At 45.8% G+C, this 21,414-nt stretch overlaps 1 protein-coding gene across 1 annotated transcript in view; it reads left to right on the forward strand.

The window, feature by feature from the left end:
* The first annotated feature begins 4,303 nt into the window (after positions 1 to 4,303).
* The window catches only part of COL27A1 (collagen type XXVII alpha 1 chain), a 111,137-nt gene continuing 94,026 nt past the window's right edge, over positions 4,304 to 21,414 (forward strand). The window contains exon 1 of the mRNA XM_088665002.1: positions 4,304 to 4,516. Coding sequence (XP_088521128.1) covers positions 4,393 to 4,516 — 124 coding nt within the window. The 5' untranslated portion in view covers positions 4,304 to 4,392. The remainder of the gene's footprint in view (positions 4,517 to 21,414) is intronic.

Below are 21,414 nucleotides of genomic sequence, written 5' to 3' on the forward strand. Positions count from 1 at the left end.
GATATTAGTTACAGGTAGGTAGCCGTGTTGGTCTGAGTCGAAACAAAATAAAAAAAATTCCTTCAGTAGCACCCGAAAGCTCATACCAAAATACAAACTTAGTTGGTCTTTAAGGTGCTACTGAAGGAATAATAATAATAATAATTTATTATTTATACCCCGCCCATCTGGCTGGGTTTCCCCAGCCACTCTGGGCGGCTTCCAACAGAAAAATAAAACACAGTGATCTATTAAACATTAAAAGCCTCCCTAAACAGGGCTGCCTTCAGATGTCTTCTAAAAGTCTGGTAGTTATTTTTCTCTTTGACATCTGATGGGAGGGCGTTCCACAGGGCGGGTGCCACTACCGAGAAGGCCCTCTGTCTAGTTCCCTGCAACTTGGCTTCTCACAATGAGGGAATCGCCAGAAGGCCCTCGGTGCTGGACCTCAGTGTCTGGGCAGAACCATGTGCCCCCTGGAAGACTCCCCACAAAGGAATGCAGCCTGAGGCTGAAAAGGCCCCTCACCCCTAGTGTATATACATTTATGGAAATGACAGAGCAAATAAAAATGTAAGGGTGGCAAAATTGCTGTGAAATATAAGACACAGTTTGTTAATGATTCAGTTAAAGCTTAAACATTTACAAGGTTTGAATCATAGAATTGTAGAGTTGGAAGGAACCCCAGGGGTCATCTAATCCAATCCCCTTTAATGCAGAAATCTCAACTAATAGATGCACGCAACCTCTGCTTAGAAACTTCCAAGGAAGGAGAGCCCACAACCTCCTGCGGGAGACTGTTCCACTATTGAACAGCTCTTAGTATCAGAAGGTTCTTCCTTATCTTTAGTCAGAATCTCCTTTCTTGTAGCTTGAAGCCATTGGCTTAGGTCCTCCAGAGCTGGAGAAAACAAGCTTGCTCCATCGTTCATAAGGCAGCCCTTCAGATAATTGAAGATGGCTATTATATCTCCTCTCAGTCTCTTTTCCAGGCTAAATATACCCAGCTCCTTCAACCACTCCTCACAAGGCTTGGTTTCCAGACTCTAGATCAATCTTGGTCACCCTCTGCTGCACATGTATGTTCCAGCTTGTCACTATCTTTAAACTGTGGTGCCCAGAACTGGACACAGGGTTCCAGGTATGTCATACCTGGTTTGACTAAGACAGAATAGAGCAGTACTATGACTGCCCTATACAGTGGTACCTCGATTTAAGTACACAATTGGTTCCAGAAGTCTGTACTTAACCTGAAGCATACTTAACCTGAAGTGAACTTTCCCATTGAAAGTAATGGAAAGTGGATTAATCTGTTGCAGATGGGTCCGCAGAGCACTTAAACTGAAAGTACTCAAACCGAAGCGTACTTAAACCGAGGTATGACTGTACTTCTGTTGATGCAGCCTAGACTAGTGTTAGCTTTTTCTGCGGCTGCATCATGCTGTTGACTCATGTTAAGCTTGTGGCCCACTAAGACCTCACATGTACTGCTACTAAGCCAGGTGTCCCCCATCTTATATTTGTGGCCCACTAAGACCTCACATGTACTGCTACTAAGCCAGGTGTCCCCCATCTTATATTTGTGCACATGGTTCTTCCTGCCTAAGTGCAGAACCTAACCTAATTTTCCAATCTACTAAGTTCATATTGAATCCTGTTTCTGTCTTCAGAAGCATTAGCTACCCCTCACAGTTTGGTGTCATCTGCAAATTTGATTAGCATCTCCTCAATACCTTCCTCCAAGTCACTCATAAAGATTCTGAACAACAATGGGTCCAGGGCAGAAGCCTATGACCATTCAAAATACTGTATATGTTGATAACACGCTCACCCTAGCTTTCCTGTGTTCATTGACACCCGCAGTGAGAGGGGAAACCACCATCTCAAGGAAGGCCTAAATGAACAAGTTTTTTAGGTTTTTCTCCTGATGCTTGCTGGGAGTTTTAAGGGAGACAGGAACCAAGAAAGCATACAAACATGGTGTTGTCCAATTGCAATCTGAAGTGGCATGCAAGGAGAGCCCTGCTGGATCAAGCCAAAAACCCATCGAGTCCAGCATCCTGTTCTCACAGTGGCCAACCACATTTCCTAATGGGAAGCTGGCAAGAATGACCTGAGAGCAACACCACCTCTTCCCACCTGCAATTCCAAGCAACTGGTATTAAGCGGTATGCTTTCTTCAACAGTGAAACTAACCATTGCAGGTAGTAAATGAGGGGAATGTCAGTGGGCTTTGAAGAGTCACAGGGATTGCAGGGGTTTTTTTAAGGGGGGGGACCCAAAATAGCATAATGAGGGGGTGTAGCTGAAGAGAGGGTCATAGCTGCCAAGTTTTCCCTTTTCTCGTGAGGAAGCCTATTCAGCATAAGGGAAAATCCCTTTTAAAAAGGGATAACTTGGCAGCTATGGAGAGGGTGGGAGTAGGGTCCTCAAGGCCAGACTGACAAGCCCCATGCCTGAGGTTTCCCACTCTCATTTTAGATTATCAGGGACTGTACTCTTAGTGACCCCGCCAAAGAAAGATTGGACAAGAGAAGGGGCCTTTTCAGTGGCAGCTCCTTGCCTACGGAATGCTTTCCCCGGGACAGGTCTGTCTGGCACCAACCCTGAATGCATGCAGGTGCCAGGCAAAGTGTGTGTGTGTGTGTCCCCACCCACCAGGCTTTTGAATGATGGAATTGCTGCTGATTCTTGGAATGGGGAGAGTCTGCTTTTCACATTTTTACAGTAAGCACCTCAGAGGTGATGGAATGGATTTTTTTTGTGTTTGTGTGTGTGTGTGTGTGTGAGAGAGAGAGAGAGAGAATGGAAGTGTGTTTTGCTGATAAGTTACCAGAATAAAATTGTTCTGTTGTGTTTTTAGGCGCTGCAATTTTATATGTTTGCATTTCTGTTGTTGCTGCTGCTGCTTTTAAATTCACCTAAAGTCATCACTATGAGGCAATTAATATGCATAATAAATAATAATAAAATAATAAAATAGTTGTTTTATTTATAAATTGAAGTTGCACGCACACTATTGTAGAAGAGCATAGTTAAGAAATGGAACTCCATCCCATAGGAGGCTTTTAAAGAGAGAAAGAAGGTTAAGAGACATGAACAGAGGATAAGGCTATTGGTGGCTACTCACCTTGATGGCTCTGCCCTGCTTCCACTGTCACAGGCAGTAATGCCTCTGAATACCAGTTGCTAGAAACCACAGGAGGGGAGAGTGCTCTTGTGCTCAAGTCAACCACTTAGAGAACAGGATGCTGCACTAGTCTAGGTGGCCTGATCCAGCAAGCTCTTAGCATCTGCTTTGCATGCAGAAGGTCCCAGGTTCATTCCCTGGCCTTTCCAGGTAGAGTTTGGAATGTTCCTAATCTGAAACCCCAGAGAGCTGCTGCCAGTCAGTGCAGGCAATACTAAGTTTGGTGGACTCAACAGGAGACAATTTCCTATGTTCCTGTCACTAAGCAGGTGTTATTTTTTTATAAAAAAAAATTGACAGAACACGTGTATTACTAAATAGGGAAAACATGTGTGCAGTTTACATAGAGTCAAGTTGATGAATTTCAGTGGGTCTGCTCTCTAACATTGGGTTAATATACATTAAAATTATGAATATTCATGTGTTGGATTATCCAGTAGCCAACTAAGCACATGCATAGGTCATGCATAGGTCACCAGCAGAGCAGGGGCACCCCTCACAAGGGCATAGCCAAGAGGGGCTCCCCATAAAAATACTTAACTGAGGTTTTGCCCAGTGCGCCCCCCCCCCACCAACATGAAGCCTGCCCTCAAACATAAATCCTGGCTAAGCCCATGACCCCTCAGCCAATGTTAAAATTGTTTTTGAAATAATTTTGCAACCAGAAAATATGGAAACATAAGCTCTTTTAATTTCAGCATACCTTTAGGTTTCTCGTACATTTCCAAAAATAAAATTTTCTTCTACGGTTTATTGCTATTTTTATTTTGAATTGCACAGCGGGGGGGGGGGGAAGCACCCTAATCTTTTGGGGCTTCTAAAGTTTTTAAATCCATTCTTTTATACAAGACACACATCTTGTCTCTATTTTTTATTTTATTTAAATGTGGGAAAATTCACCTTGCTGTTTGAAACACACGCCTCTTATCTACCTGTCTGTCTTTCTGTCTATTCCGAACGCCCTCCAGTGTTCATTCCTATTCCAATGTAATGGGAGTTACTCTCAGGAAAGTTACTTTCACCTTAGCAGCCGCGCTCTCTTCCTCCCACCCCCACCGCGCTAGTTTCTTAGCGGCTGTGGCTGCCCGGGGTGGCGCCACGCCCCGTGAGGGGAGTGGGAAAGTTTCCCTGAAGCCTTTCTAAGCCGTTTTCCGCCGCCCGGTGGGAAACGGTGCTCCTCGAGCTCTCCGGCAGCGCCCTTTGTCCGAGAGAAGCCGTCGGTGATGTTGCTCCTTCCGCTGCTTCTGCTCTGGCGCCGGAGTTTGGGATCTGCGACTGCCGGGCAAAGTCACCTGGAGCGGAATGGAGGGGACTCCTTAGCCGGCGGCGGCTCGGGGCTGCCTGCAGGTGAGGGAAGCGCCCCTGGTCAGCGGGAGACGAGCAGGTGGCTCTTGGGGGAGGGGGAATTGACGCGGAAACATTTGTGGGGGTGGCCCTGACACTGCGATCCTGACCGTGTCTACTCAGAAGTAAGTCCAATTGAATTCACTGAGGCTTACTCGCCATAGCTGCCAAGTTATCCCCCTTTTTAAGGGAAATTCCATTATGCTGAATAGGCTTCCTCACGAGAAAAGGGAAAACTTGGCAGCTATGCTTACTCGCAGGAAAGTGAGGTTAAAGATTGTAGTGTTACTTGAGACTAATTTGCCCTGGGTTACCGGTATATTTAATTCCCTGGATAGGAAGTGACCTGTCAGTGTTAATCGTGCCCATTGATTTCAGTGGGTCTGTTCTGAGTAGGACTGACCCATGTGTCTGATTACTGCTTACACACAGGTAGGCGCCCTCAGAATCATTGTCCCTATGGTGCAACCTGCTATACATCTCTTCAGAAGCGAGCTCCATTGACCTCAGCGGGACTTACTCCTAGGAAAGCATGTACTGTAATATAGGGCTGCTACATGCTGAAAGGGTGTCACTCCTGTCAAGAACTGTGCTGCAGGATTCAGCATCCCACCAAGTTCTACCCAGAGTAGACCCACTTAAAGTAATAAATCTAACTCATGCCTGTTAATTTCAGTGGGTCTGCCTTGAGTAGGACTAGCGCTGATTGCAACTCTTTGCTAAGAGCAGTAGCACTGCCTTGGGATCAAGGTATCAATCTGGCCCAGTAACCTCTCACTGCATCCAGGGTCAGATTTAAGACCTTTAGAAGCCCTAAGCCAGGCATCCCCGGACTGTGGCCCTCCAGATGTTTCGGCCTACAACTCCCATGATCCCTGGCTAACAGGACCAGTGGTCAGGGAAGATGGGACTTGTAGTCCAAAACATCTGGAGGACCACTGCTAAGCCCTTAAAAGATTTTGGTGCTCCCATATATATCCAATTCAGAATACAAACAATAATAAACTGTAAAACAAAATGTTATTTTTTAAATGAAACAAAACCTACAGTAAGGTGGAAAATAATATTTGTTTATATATACTGTACTTCCACTTTATTTATGTTGGGGGGGGGGGAATCTCCTACTTTTTTCTAATTGCAAATTCTTTGATTGGATTGTCAGATCTCATGTTCAGCTAGCATTCATTTTCTCTGTTGAAGTATATTAAAAATCCCAACAGAACAACCCAAGGGGACACTGAGCTATCCCAGAGGATTGTTGCATGGTGGTTCTGTTGGGATTTATAATATACTTCAACAGATAAAATGAAGGCTTAGCTGAGCATTTTGTGACCATTAATGTTTAAAATCTGACAATGGAAAATAAGCAATATGCTTATTTTGCTTAATCCAGCCCTGGCTGCATCAGAGGCAGGGAAGTCTCCCCAGTAGCAGCCACAGCCCACACAAGTGGGTTAAATGCAGGGCCGTGTTAAGCCCATCCAGCATCCTGGTGCTAGGTCCCTCCAGCGCCCCCCTCCAGAGCCTCTCCAAGGGCCCGGGAGTGCCAAGCAGACCGCGGCAGCAGTGGGAGGCCACCTCCGAGGACTCCGCGCTGCACCTCCTTCTCGTTTCCCCAGCGCTGGGTTCCGCTCAGTCAAGCGTCGCCACCAGCGTGCGCACCGCGGGACCAGCAAGAGCTGCTTGGGCGCTGTGCGCGCGCTGGTGGCAAAGTTCGACTGAGCGGAACCCAGCGGTGGGGGAACGAGGAGGAGGCGCAGTGTGAAGTCCTCGGAGAAGGAGCACAGTCCTGGCCAGATCGCCAGAACCCTGCGCTCACTTGGCGCCCTTCCAGCGCCCTCCAGCACCCGGCGCCGTGGTTCTCCGCACCACTAGCCTCTATGGCTAGGACGGGCCTGGTTAAATGTTCCCCATCAAAGCATCCTTGCTGATCCAGTTAGATTCCAGGGATCCATTCGCCCTGATTATCTTAACCCAGGGAGGGGGAACCTCAGTCCCAGTGGCCACATGCAGCCCTACAAACTTATCTGGTCTTTGGGACTCTCCCCAAATCAAATTCCTGTCTCTGCTTCGCACCCTCCTTGAGTGTTTATGGCCTGTCTGGCATACACCTTTGAACTCATTGTTCCACCTACTTTTGCCCCTGCCCACTACTGGCATGTGGCCCCCAGAGGATTGCCCAGAAGGAAATGTGGCCCATGGGCTAAAAATGACTCCCTGCCTCTGCTTTGCTTGCGATTTATCCCTGCCTCTGCCTGGACCATCCTTCCTAAATGCTGGCAGTGGATCCCAATCCTCATGGGTCCCGGTTGTGCCACACATTGCAACACCTGCCATTATATGTAGTTGGTTGGATGCCTGCAGCCTGGCACTGAGGATCAGCTCTGAATCCAGAACAACAAAAAGAGATTACTATAAACAATTCTTTCTTTTGTGATTAGGAAACCTGCAGGAGAATTCTTTGTTTTTCCTTCTCTCTCTCTCTCTTTTTTATAAAGAGCATCTGTCAAGCTAGGGTGTTTAATGAATGACAGACATCAGACAGCTAACCTTCTGTTGCAAATTGCTGGCTAAGCTATGTTATGGTATTTTGTGGGGGGGGGGGAGATGGGTCTGTGTTTCTTTTCTTTCTTTTTGTGGGGTGGGCTTGACTTACTGCCCAAAATGTCTTTGCTCAAGGAAAGATCCACATAACCTTTCCAATCTCATGGGTCTGTAAGGCCTGAGCTCTGTGGTCTAAAGTGCTCCTGGAAATTATTCAGTACCATAGGCTATGCAGCTGCTGTCCTGGTCTAAAGTGGAGGTGGCAACTTGTGCTTTTGATGCAGGACCATTCTGCACAGCAGTGTACAAGATCTCAACCTTTTAGAACAGGGCAGAGGAAACCTCCCTTGGGATTGTCCCCAGGCCATGCCCCTCACTGACCCCCACCCCTCCCCATTCTTTGCAACCTCAGTGTTTTTGCCTGGCTGGAATGTGTCCATAGAACTCTTTCTTTCTTTTTTTAAAGTATTTTTTATTAAAGATTTCTTGAATTACAAAGGTGTGTGCAGTGTCTCTCATATTTTTACATGTACTGTATCATTTTTGCAAATTTGTTAAGACACTAAGAAGAAAGAGGGAAAACGAGGTAGATAGGGGGTGGGAGGGTGGATGGGGGTGGGATTAGGTGATGATGGTTCTGTTTTGCTTAATATGTGTAGGGCTTGATGTCAGCTTTGTTTGTGTAGGTTCTCCTTTATTCGCTTGTGTTCTTTTGGTGTCAGGTTAGCCATACTGTTTTGTATGCTGGCGGTAAATTTTTGTCATTATCTTGTTGGGCTGTGTGTTTGATAAAGGGGAACCATACCAGGGTGAAGGCATCCTCTTCTATTTGTCCCCGTGTCAGTTTCAGCTTGTTGGTTAGTTTTTCTAGTAAGGCTGTTTCCCATACTATTTGGTACCATTGGTCCATGCTTACTCCTGACAGGTCTCTCCAATGTCTGGTTATGACATTTCTGGTTGCTGAAAGTAGGTAGGTTATGAGGTCTTTGTGGTATAAATGGTACCTCTTTGTTGCCTGGATGGAGGACAAAGAGGAGTGTGTAGAAAGTAGACTGCTGTACAAAGGTAAAATTGGCTGTGTCGCTCTCCCCACGTTTGCATGTTTCCCGCCCCCTTGCCCAGAAGGTACATGGTTTTTGGGCTACAACAGGTTCCCCAAGTTATACATAGAGCTGCCAATTAGTTTCTGGGCCCAATTCAAAATGCTGGTTTTGACCTATAAAGCCTTAAAACGGCTCAGGTCAGGAATGTAATACATCAAGGGTGGAAGAGAGGAACCCTTGATTTGATCCAGCACATGGCATCGGATGATGGGCACTGGAGTCCCGCAGCATTTTGAGGACTGCAGGTTCCACACTGCAGTTTAACACTGAGGAATGGGGAACTTTTGGCCACCCAGATGTTGTTGGACTCCAGCTCCCACCAGCCCTGGCCAGCACCTGGGATGCCCTAGTTGGCCCACCCCTGCTGTAGTGCCTTCAGCAAGAGTTTGGGAAACATCCATCAATTGGAAGCTGCAATATTTATTTCTGCCTCTCCCCAGGATGATGTTAAGAGTTGCCTTTTCTCTCTTTGAAAGATCTTGATGATGGATGTGCCCCTGGCATCCGCTTGATTTCCATTGGGTCAGTCCAAGATTTGCCTTTCATGTCTATATATATAATTTTAAATTATAACCAAGAAAAAAAATACATACTGTAAAAAAAGTTACATACTGAAACTTGACTCCCCTCCCCTCCCCCTCTTTCTGTGGTTCCTTAAATTTACTCTATTTCCCCCAGAATTTCCAATTTATTTATACTTTCCCCCATCTATTTCATATACGTTTTAGCAACTGCACATTTTTACAATAATTCTGCTAACGTCTTAATTTCTTTACAATTTGTTTGTATATATTCGATAAAAGATTTCCATTATCTATTAAAGAGTATGTTGTCTTGGTTTCTTATTCTTCCGGTAAGTTTCACCATTTCTGCATAGTCCATTAATTTCTGTAGGCATTCTTGTCTTGTCAGGGCTTCTTCTTTCCATCATTGGGCAGATATCATTCTTGCAGCCGTGGTTGCATACATAAATAAATATCTAGGCTGTATTGGTACCCTCGATCCCATAATCCCCAAAAGAAAAGCTTCTAGTTGTTGGCTTTTTGGTGTGTGTATGTGTGTGTGTTTTTTACAAATGTTATTTTAAACATCTTTTTCAATTCATTATATATCATTTCTCAGTAGGCTTTAGCTTTATTGCAAGACCATCACATGTGAAAAAGGTACCTTCTTTCTCTTTGCATTTCCAACATTCATTCAATTTCATTTTATAAATTTTTGCCATCTGGTAGGTTTTAGATACCCTCTGTATAGCATTTTCATATAATTTTCTTTTACACCATAACATGCTGTACATTTTATATCTATATTCCACAATCGTTCCCATGTCTTCATTTCTATATTGTGATCAATATCTATTGCCCAGTGTATCTTTGATGATTTCACTTGTTCATCTGTTGTCTCCCATTCTAGTAGTAACTTATACATTTTAGACATCACTTTAACATTACAGTCTAACAGATCTCTCTAATTGACTTACTTGTCCCGCAAACCCCCATTTCTTATCCTTTATAAATACTTCATTTAAATGATGATATTGCATCCATGTTAACATTCTTGGAAAGTCCTTAAACTCTTTTAATTTATATTCTCCACCTTCCACCTTTAACAAATTCCTGTGTTACCCAGTTTTCCGTCATATTCTTCTTCTTCACCCCATAGCTTCTACTGGTGAAAGTCAAAGTGGAGTTTTTCTTTCCAGTAAGTTTTTATATTTATCCCATACTCTATACAATTTTTCCTAATTACAGCCATACCTCATGTTACATTTGCTTCATGTTACGTTTTTTCAGGTTGCGTCCTGCGGTGACCCGGAAGTACCAGAAAGGGTTACTTCTGGGTTCCGCTGCTTGCCCATGCGCAGTAGCGCTAAATTGTGCTTCGTGCATGCACACAAGCACCAAATCATGCCATGCACCTGCGCAGATATGGCACTTCAGTTGCGGGCTTTTCATGTTGTGAACGGCCCTCCGGAACAGATCCCGTACGCAACCAGAGGTACCACTGTATATGGTTTATTTATGTACTTTATGTACATTTACTTTATGTAAATTGTTTAGGTACTTTCAACTTTTCATAGCACAAATATGCATGCCAGGCAAGTATATTATCATGACCTTCTAGGTCTAAGATTTGTGGATTCTTCAATGACAACCATTCCTTCAACCAGCATAGGCAAGAAGCTTCATAATATAATCTGGCAGGGGAAAACCTCCTCTCTCTTTAGCATCTATCTATAGTTTATATTCCCCCCCCTCAGTTTTTTCCCTTGCCAGATATATTTAGAAATATATTTTTGCCATTTCTGGAAGCAATCCTCTCTGGTTTCTCTTCAGATCCTATAAATCTTTCGCCTTTTACTTTTATGTCTGGTCTTGTTTGATTCATGGCAGGGATAGGTCACAAAGGGTGAGGGGGGTTGCTGGTGGCTTAGATTTATCACTGCCAAGGGTGCAGAAATATCTGTGTTAGAAAGTGGGCATTGATGACTTGGAAAGCAATATTTCAGGGCAGCCAGCCTGTTCACCATAAATTTAGGAGCATTCTGGGAGCTGTTCTAGTGCCCTTCCCAATAGATCTCTCTGTACAAGAGTGTCAGGGCCTGAAGAACCAGCTGTGTCTGTTCTTGGCCATGTGCCAATCTTTTGGGTTCTTTTGGTCTTAAAAAGGAAATTGCTTTGGTGGCGGCACTTGCAGGATTGTAGTGCTGGTTCTTCTGCCCCAGGAAAGAGTAGCTCAAGGCAGGGATGCTGAAATATACTTGGAGTCCTGTAGTGACTTCATGCTCTTTATTGCAGCTCGTAAAATAGTGACTGAATTGCCCCCCAAACCTCATGCTTTTATATACATTATGTGAGGGGCAAGGGGTATCGCGAAGCCCCTCCCCTCCTGAGTTCCAGCCCAGCCCAGAGCACGACGGAGAGCAGGGAAAGCTCCAGCTCAAGTGGGGAAACAGGAAGTGGGGTCCAAGGCTCTGGCAGGGTAGAAGAGCCAGCGTCCCAGGTGGGACAGGAAGGAGGAAGAAAGGGGGGCAGACCCATCCCCCCAACTCCGGAACTTCGCAGAAAGCGTCGGGGGAAGAGGATGGGGCTCCTCAAGTTGTTATGCTGGCGCAAGACGCGCCAAACGCCATTCGGAGGTACTGATTCAAGCTGAGAAGATGTGTCTCTGTAAATAGCTCTACCTTTAGCACTGTAAATACGCAGCACCAATAAAAAGATAAAATGCAGAGCGGTGTAGAGTCGTTACTCTGAAGTAGTCCCATCCGGCCACTGTGACAGCTACCTCCGAATCTTTTTTGGGGCTACTTTGGAGTTGCCGGGATGAGCGCGCCAGAAGCGGAGAAATGGCGGCAGATCGCGGAGAAAGCCCAGCAGGACCTGCAGCAACTGGCGTTGCAGGCACAGGGGGAATTAAAGGCGGCTAAGCAAGAAACGGAGAAAGTCAAAGAGGACAGGCACAATCTTGCTGAACAGGTGAGAGCACTTCAGGAGAAAGAGCAGCAGTTAAGGGCGGTAGCGGTGGACCTCCAAAACAAGTTGGATGCAGAGAAAAACAAGGGAGGAGGGGGAGCCCAACTCCAAGTGCTGCCAGGAAGGAGAGCAGGGACCCTAGTAAGCAAGTTCAATGGAGACCCGAGGGAATATCATGGCTTTGAGACTGAGATCGTGTATGCTCTTGAGCTGCACCATGATGAGTTCCCTGATGATGCGCACAGAGTAGCGTTTATTGTGGAACACCTTACCGGGGGAGCCAGGGAGTGGCTGAGACCGTTAATCGCGACAAAAAATCCTTGCATGAAGGATGTCAAACTATTTTTGGAGGCTTTAAAAACCATGTATGCGGCTGATAGCCATTTGGACCAGACCAAAGAGGAACTGCATAATTTAAGACAAAGAACAATGACAGTTCGCGAATATTGGTCAAGATTCACCATGCTGGTGCACAGACTGGGGTGGGAACTGCAATCGCCTCCGATGGAAGCGGCGTTCTACCTGGGGTTGAATGAGGATGTGAAAGATGAGCTCTCGAGAGGTCCAAAGCCCAGTAATATGGATCAGCTGAGCAAAGCGGCTCTGGCGGTGGGGGTGAGACAGGAATCCCGGTGGAACGACAAGCAAGCAACGCGCGCAAAGCGGGCTTGGTTCCCACGGTCGCAGGAGAAGCCACTCCCCCAACCGCCATCCCAAAATGAATGGGTCCCAGCCACCCAGATACAGGAGGAATTCTTAGTGGAAGAATTCCACGCCCTCTTCCCACACAGGCCCAAGCCCTGGCACATGGAAAGGGAGGGGGAGGAGGAGGAAGCACAGGAGGGGGAAAGCAGTTCACCATGGAGATGGGAAGCAGAGTTTGAGGACACGGAGGAGGAGATGTGGGTATCTCCGAGGTCCACTCAGTCAGGAGAAGAGGTGGACTGGCAGCAGATTTTCACCCCCACCAGCTCTGAGGCCACGGACTTTTTGGGCTTTCCCTCTTCCCAGGAGGAAGGAGGGGGCCAAGGGAAATGGGGGGAGGTGTTCACACCAACCGGCTCGGACAGCACGGAGTTTTTAGGCTTTCAGTCACCACCGACACCCGTGCAGCCTCTCGGGAGGGAGGAAGGGGGGCCTGGGAGGGGGATGGATGTGAGGGGCAAGGGGTATCGCGAAGCCCCTCCCCTCCTGAGTTCCAGCCCAGCCCAGAGCACGACGGAGAGCAGGGAAAGCTCCAGCTCAAGTGGGGAAACAGGAAGTGGGGTCCAAGGCTCTGGCAGGGTAGAAGAGCCAGCGTCCCAGGTGGGACAGGAAGGAGGAAGAAAGGGGGGCAGACCCATCCCCCCAACTCCGGAACTTCGCAGAAAGCGTCGGGGGAAGAGGATGGGGCTCCCCAAGTTGTTATGCTGGCGCAAGACGCGCCAAACGCCATTCGGAGGTACTGATTCAAGCTGAGAAGATGTGTCTCTGTAAATAGCTCTACCTTTAGCACTGTAAATACGCAGCACCAATAAAAAGATAAAATGCAGAGCGGTGTAGAGTCGTTACTCTGAAGTAGTCCCATCCGGCCACTGTGACACATTATTTACACAATGAGTCCCGTCTGATTGGCTGGTTCTGCTTCCCTCCTGGAGCCTGATTGGTCTTTTCCTGCAAGCCAATCGGTTCATGCATTCTAGGATCCTACTTGCCTATTGTTCTAGGATCCAAGCTTAGTACATAACAGATGCATAGCTCATAGAGTCTGTGTGGTAGATTGGAGATCAAAGTTCAACTACTCCCCCCCCCCATATGATGATCACAGGGTGATCATCAGCCAGCCAGCCTCCCTCAACCTAATTTACGTGACAAAATCATTGTGAGCTTACCTCCAGTGGAGGCTGGTCCATTAGGGTGAATGGAGCCCAGGCCCACCAACCTCAATCTGCCTTCTGCCAGACCCCACCTTTCTGCCTTCCTTCTTACATGGTTTTCCCAGTAGTGATGTATGGAAGTGAGAGCTGGACCATCAAGAAGGCTGATCGCCGAAGAATTGATGCTTTTGCATTATGGTGCTGGAGGAGACTCTTGAGAGTCCCATGGACTGCAAGAAGATCAAACCTATCCATTCTGAAGGAAATCAGCCCTGAATGCTCACTGGAAGGACAGATCCTGAAGCTGAGGCTCCAATACTTTGGCCACCTCATGAGAAGAGAAGACTCCCTGGAAAAGACCCTAATGTTGGGAAAGATGGAGGGCACAAGGAGAAGGGGATGACAGAGGACGAGATGGTTGGACAGTGTTCTCGAAGCTATGAACATGAGTCTGACCAAAGTGCGAGAGGCAGTGGAAGACAGGAGTGCCTGGTGTGCTCTGGTCCATGGGGTCACAAAGAGTGGGACATGACTAAATGACTAAACAACAACAACAACAGCGACTTACAATCCAGAAGGTGATCCTGCATGTCAGCTTTCTCCTCCTCCTTAGTCTCAGTGTTGAAGAATTCAGCAGGGAGGAGAAGGATGGGGACAAACCTTGTAACAGTTGGCTTAGCATATCATTGGCTCTGGCTGTATCATTGGCTCTGGTGCCACCTATTGTTGGTTGCCCTGCATTCTATGTCCCAATTGGTACCAACCACCACTGCCCCCCTAGTTCTGGGCGCCACAATTTAAGAAGGATGTTGACAAGCTGGAACATGTGCAGAGGAGGACAACCAAGATGGTCAAGGGTCTGGAAACTAAGCCTTATGAGGAGCACTTTGAAGGAGTTGGGTATGCTTAGCCTGGAAAAGAGGGGACTGAGTGGAGATATAGTAGCCATCTTCATATATCTCAAGGGCTTTCACATGGAAGAGGGAACAAGCTTGTTTTCTCTTGCTCTGGAGGGTAGGACTCGAACCAATGGCTTCAAGTTACAAGAAAGGAGATTCCAACTAAACATATGAAAAAACTTTCTGACAGTAAGAGCTGTTTGACAGTGGAATAGTCTCCCTTGGGAGGTTGTGGGCTCTCCTTCCTCGGAGGTTTTTAAGCAGAGGTTGGATGGCCATCTGTCAGGGATTCTTTAGTTGAGATTCTTGCATTACAGGGCATGGACTAGATGACCCTTGAGTCCCTTCCAATTCTATTATTCAAGGAGCTCAAGGTGGCATACATTAATTCCCCTCCACTCCGTTTTATCCTTACAATAACCCTGTGAGGGGGTTTATGTTGAAAATGAGTTCATGGCAGAGTGGGGATTTGAACCCTGGTCTCCCAGGTCCTGGTCGAGCACTCTAACCACTACACCACAACTGTTATGTTTGCCTGCTGCCAACAGCTAGGCATTCATGATAAATTGGTGCTGAGGCCTCAGCCTTGTCTATGTCTCTTAGGTTCATGACAGAGAAGCCTAATTATTTTAATTGAACTTTGGCTACATCTTTTTTTAATTGCCTGCAGGCAGCTGAATTTCTGCAAAGCTAGAGGTCATGAAGTTCTTATGCCTAGGCAGCAGGGGTTAAGAGCCACTTCCCTGCGGGACATTTTAGCTGGCCATTTTCAAGTAGGAAGAATAAATGAGCGAGTAGGTGATTATATCTGGGTCAGAGCAGGGGCAGAAGCTGAAGCAAAATTCTCCTCTGCAGCTGTTAATTTGCCTTTTTGTATCTGTTGGTCTTTGTTCCTATGGTATCTCCTGAGGTTCTGCAGATCCTTCAGAGCTTCACTGATAGGATGGCCATCTGACCTACTTTACAGAGGACAACCCCCTCTTTGAAGGTGCCCTCTCTTTGAAGAGCTCTTGTTTAAAGTCAGGTCTAAGGAGTAGGGGCTGACATGTCCCATTTGGGGGGATGTGCTGACGTGTTGTCCACCCACTGACACCTCCCTTACCTGAGTTGTGCAAAGAAGCAGAAGATCTTGTGAGAAGCAGAAGATCTTGTGAGATTTTGGCAAAACCCAGCATCTCCGCTGGTGGCAGGGCAGAGCATCACCCCAGGGGTGGAGGAAGTGAGGTGGGTGACTGTAGGCCACCCCAGGTGTCACTACTGAGGGGGGGTGACAAAATGCCGGGCAGCACTTACTGCGGGGCCTGCAGCGTGTCCGAGCCAGAAGAGATGTGGTGTCTTGGGCATGCTCAGGCTCCACGCTGCCCAAACGGCCCGCCCACTGCCTCCCCCCCCCAGCTGTAGGGCAGCTGAGTGGGAGGAGGCAGGCAGTCTCTGGAGGCCTGGGGTGTGCCCCGCCCCTACAGGTGGCTTGCCCTGCCCCTGGGCGCGCTGCGCAAGGCGCCCGAGTGGCTTCCTTCATTCCTCATATGGTCCAATAGCATCATGAGGGCCATAATCTCTGATATAAAGGCACTGCGGGAAATTAAAATGGCAGGTACATCTAGCCATCCACAGCACAGCTGTGCTTTTGACAGCTGTCTCAAGCAGCGTTCACTAACTGAGGAGGTGTCTCAGCAGGGAAACTTCCCCAGTGCCCCCTCAAACCCAGTACCAGTCCTGAATGCAAGTACAGTGGTACCTTGGTTTACGAACTTAATCTGTTCCGGAAGTCTGTTCTTAAACCGAAACCATTCTTAAACCGAGACGCGTCTTCCCTAATGAGGCCTCCCGCCACCGGTGCCCTTCCACCATTCAGCTTACGTTCTTAGACCAAGCTAAAGTTCTCAAGCCAAGACACTATTTCCGGTTTTGCGGAGTTTGTAAACCAAATCATTCTTAAACCGGACTGTTCTTAGACTGAGGTACCACTGTATATTAGTGAAGGCTTGTGAGGGTTCTGCCTAACTTCACTTTTTGGAGTTACATATTTCCATTGCTGATCACCCCATACCTGAAATGACATGACATGTTTAATGGCCTTATTGAACAGATGTGTGTCACAACCTAGCAGTTCGAAAGCACGTCAAAATGCAAGTAGATAAATAGGAACCGCTACAGCGGGAAGGTAAACGGCGTTTCCATGTGCTGCTCTGGTTTGCCAGAAGCGGCTTTGTCATGCTGGCCACATGACCTGGAAGCTATACGCCGGCTCCCTCGGCCAATAATGCGAGATGAGCGCGCAACCCCAGAGTCGGTCACGACTGGACCTAATGGTCAGGGGTCCCTTTACCTTTTATTTCCATTGCTGATCACCCCATACCTGAAATGACATGACATGTTTAATGGCCTTATTGAACAGATGTGTGTCATTATTATTTTTTGCCCTTACGGTAAATGTGCAGCGAGTAAAATTTATATGTTTGTGGACACAGGTCAAATCAATTTAGCCCAAGGGAAGAGCTAGCCTGTTTATTAAATTGAAGTCAAGTAGAGGTCAGGTTTGTCCTTTTTAATTTAGATATGCTCCCTCTATTCATCTTGTGACAAATTACTGGCTCCAGTATTGTAGCTCAAGAGTGGACAGACATGGCATCTATGGGATCCTTTTCTCTTTCTCCCTAGAATCCCGAGGTTCATTAAGATTCAGACACAAAATAATGGTTCAGTACAAATTGGTGTTTTGCATCCAACTTATAAACCACTTTATAGTTTGAGGCTTTAAAATTCAATGTTGTGTGCAACAAGATAAAAATAAGATAACCTATACATAAAAATAGATTCTGAACCCATTCCTTCAGGTGTACAAAAGTTTAAAATGCATTAAAAATATATTTCTATTCTATTAGGGAAACTGCTGGCCAAAAACATCTGTGCAATTGGGGGAAATTTCATAGAAAAATGTATACCTATGTCTGATGAATTTTAGAGAGGACTTTAATTTTTTTTAAGGTTGGAAAACTGAAGGAAGCCTAAATTGACTGTTTCTCCCAGCTTTACCCAGAACTGGTTGAATTACTGCAGAAGCAGCATAATGATTTATTAGTTTTCATGAGAATTAGGTTAATGGTTTGAGTACTGTCCTCTTACCTTATGAAAGGACTCAGAGTGGGAAAACAGCAGACACCTCACCAACAAGCAGAAAAACCTGTAGAGCCGCAGAGATGAAACTGGAGGTCCTCAAAACTGCTGTAAATGAGGATCTTATTGCAAACAGATGAAGCTTGTGCTGTAATTGGTTTTACAGATGCAGTAATCAGGGTGATAGGCTGATGGGCAGGGTCCTGGGGAGTTTTAAAGCAGCAGCATTGGGTTCTTGACCTCTGGGGCATTTTTAAGCCACTCCTTACTTTGACCTCTCTTGTGAACCTGTGTAATTGAGTCTAAGTGGCCTGAACTGGCATCTAGATCAGTGAAACAACATTGGTTGGAGTGATTCTTCCTCCTCTTCCTCCTATGGTGTGTGGGTGGAAAGCAGAGGGGAACAAAAGGGGGCTGAGGCATCTGACATCAATTAGAATGCCTCCTTTCCATTTAATCTATTCAGGATGGAAATACCAAGGAAGCAGGTGAGTGGAATTCTTATGCATTACCCCAGAATGTCCAGTTATGGTGGCCTGGGACTGATTTAGATGAAGGAACTCTAGATAGCATTGTGTTTAGTTAATACAAAAAGCTGATTTCCCTTTTGCAGTGGACCAAATAGTCTTCATTGCTAATAAAAATTCTACTGAGAAATTCTGTGCTGGTACCATTAAAAGCATAACTTTTTATTTTTAATAAATAACATAATTATTTTTAATGGTTAAGCGTTCAGATTTCTTTTCTGAGTTGAGGAATATCAAGATACCTCCCCGCCATCAAACTCCCTCTCCAAATGCCAATTATGGTGCTTTTTATGTTTTGGATAAAGCAGAAGACTAAACTACATTTTTTAATTAAAAAAGTGTCATGTCCTATCTACAGATATGAAACTTTTTTTCTTTTTAATTGTGTGTCTGTTTTAAATATTAAACACTTTTCTCAAGTCCCTGCACCGGGTATTTTTATTTTATTTATTAAATTTCTATACCGCCCTACACCCAGGGATTTTGGGGCAGTCTGCAACTGCACATTATTGCCCATGGGAAGCAAGAGGATTTGTGTTTTCATTTTATGTGCTGGAAGGCAGAAGCTGTATGATTCCAAGTGGGATGATGTTGCAAACAAAGCCCTTCAATGGATTGTTAGGGAACGCAAAAGGAATTTGAATCTGAATCTCATGGTCTTTATTGTTGTTGTTGTTTAGTCGTTTAGTCGTGTCCGACTCTTCGTGACCCCATGGACCATAGCACGCCAGGCACTCCTGTCTTGCACTGCCTCCCGCAGTTTGGTCAAACTCATGTTCGTAGCTTCAAGAACACTGTCCACCCATCTCGTCCTCTGTCGTCCCCTTCTCCTAGTGCCCTCAATCTTTCCCAACATCAGGGTCTTTTCCAAGGATTCTTCTCTTCTCATGAGGTGGCCAAAGTATTGGAGCCTCAGCTTCACGATCTGTCCTTCCAGTGAGCACTCAGGGCTGATTTCCTTAAGAATGGATAGGTTTGATCTTCTTGCAGTCCATGGGACTCTCAAGAGTCTCCTCCAGCACCATAATTCAAAAGCATCATGGTCTTTATTACTCAGAAACAAAAAGGTATTCAGTCGCCATCAAAAAATACAGCAAGGAAGAGGCCAAACCCATTTTGCATGGAAAGTTGTTCTATAATCTATAATGGCCTTTGGTCTCCTGTTCAATCTATCCATGCTTCCTCTCTAGTTGGGACATGGAGATGGGAACAGACAAGTGGGCACAGAAGGAGATACACCTTTAGGTATCCATTCTTGGACCGAAACCATTTAGGGCCTTTAATATTAGTTGCAAAGTGGCAATTCAGCTGTAACAGAATTGGTATAATATTGGCTCCTGGATGAGCAGCTAGTCAGTTGATGTAAATGACTGATCGATTAGATCTGTGGACACACACAAATTAAGAACAAAGTAAGCCCATTGAAATCAATGTACCTAACAATAGATCCAAAGCATTATTTCTTAAGCAAGAAGCAAATTTCTTCTTGATAGACATATGCAGTGATAACTGATGCCCGCCCCCAATGAGGGAAAACCACCATCTCAAGGGAGGCCTAAACAAGGAGAATCAAACCTCTGACGTGGGTCATTCTGAAAATTAAATAAGCAACCAATACTGATCTAGATGGATCATTCAGTGAAAACAGAATGCTGACTGCCTGGGCAGTGAGGGGGAAAGACATGGAAAGTTGGAACTGGAATGGGATGGAGCATGGGTAGGCAAACTAAGGCCCGGGGGCCGGATCCGGCCCAATCGCCTTCTCAATCCGGCCCACGGATAGTCCAGGAATCAGTGTGTTTTTACATGAGTAGAATGTGTCCTTTTATTTAAAATGCATCTCTGGTTTATTTGTAGGGCATAGGAATTCATTCATTCCCCCTCCAAAAAAATATAGTCTGCCCCCCCCCCAAGGTATGAAGGACAGTGGACCACCCCCCTGCTGAAAACGTTTGTTGACCCCTGGGATGGAGTATCCAGGAAATGGGCACTGTGGTTGGCCTAGCTCCTGAAGAGGAGCTCCATCCTGCAACATTTTGTGAAGTGACATTTTAGTTAGTGGAAGAGATAATGCATGTTAAAGATCATCCTGCAAGCTTCATGGTTGAGTAAAGATTTGAACCCAGGTGTCTGACACCATAGGCAAGCTGGACTCTGCCATTGTCTCCCAGTCCTTCTCAGATTTATCTGAAGTGAAAGTTATCCTGTGCCAATTAGCTGGATTTGTCAAAACAAGAGGCCAATCTAGAGTCTTTAGTGTTTCGTCCCCCTTAGCAGACTAAGCCTTTAAGCTGCTAAAGTCACACTGAATGGGCATCCTTGGTGGGTCTTATTTATAATAAGCAGATTACAGGCCCACCCTTGCTAGGTCGCCTGTACAACCTTGTTAGCCTGTTGATATTTTCGTAGCCGTAATTCTGTAAATGAGCGGACACCAAGGCAATCTCACGATGCCATGTAATGGGCCCTGTCTTTCATCCCACAGCTCTGGCTTGCACTTGGCAGATATTGGTTTAACTTGGGTTTTTTCCACCAACCGTTAATTCCTTGACTTGTATCCAACACAATATATATCTCATGAACAGAACACTTGGGGTGGCAATGTGTCTGTTTAGAAGAAGAAGAGAAGAGTTTGGATTTGATATCCCGCTTTATCACTACCCCAAGGAGTCTCAGAGCTGCTAACATTCTCCTTTCCCTTCCTCCCCCACAACAAACACTCTGTAAGGTGAGTGAGGCTGAGAGACTTCAGAGAAGTGTGACTGGCCCAAAGTCACCCAGCAGCTGCATGTGGAGGAGTGGGGACGTGAACCTGGTTCACCAGATTATGAGTCCATCACTCTTAACCACTACACCACACTACACTTGGAGGAGAAATTCAATTCACTTTTAAAGGTCAGCCTGCCTACTTTACACTTTCTGAAACAATAAGCAAACTGCAATCAGCCTTTGACATTCACACTTTTCTGAATTTTGCAGTGCAGTTCTTCAGCAATGTAACATGTACAGTAATTCATAAACTTGTGCAAAGTGTGAACCAGTTTGCATGTATTGGTGAAAATAACATACAAAATGTTTTATATTAGGGTAAATTGCAATAAAAGTGTGTATTAAAGCAGTGCTTCTCAGGTATGATGGGCAGACAACCCCCCCCCCCATATGTCAAGGACCGGTACCATATTTGGTCCCAGAAGCATCCCAACCCACCTGGCACTGTGGTGGAGTCACACTAAAAAACCTGGTGAATGTTCAAAAGGACTCTTTAAAATAGAATTCACAAACTGATATGTGGAACAGCAGAGAACTGAACTTCACACTAGAAAAATGTGAAGAGCAGAGAATACAAAATTGATGGATTCACACCTTCATGTAATTATGATCA

The sequence above is a fragment of the Zootoca vivipara genome, chromosome Z2, assembly GCF_965207765.1.
Source record: "Zootoca vivipara chromosome Z2, rZooViv2.hap1.1, whole genome shotgun sequence".
In the NCBI taxonomy this organism is placed as follows: Eukaryota; Metazoa; Chordata; class Lepidosauria; order Squamata; family Lacertidae; genus Zootoca; species Zootoca vivipara.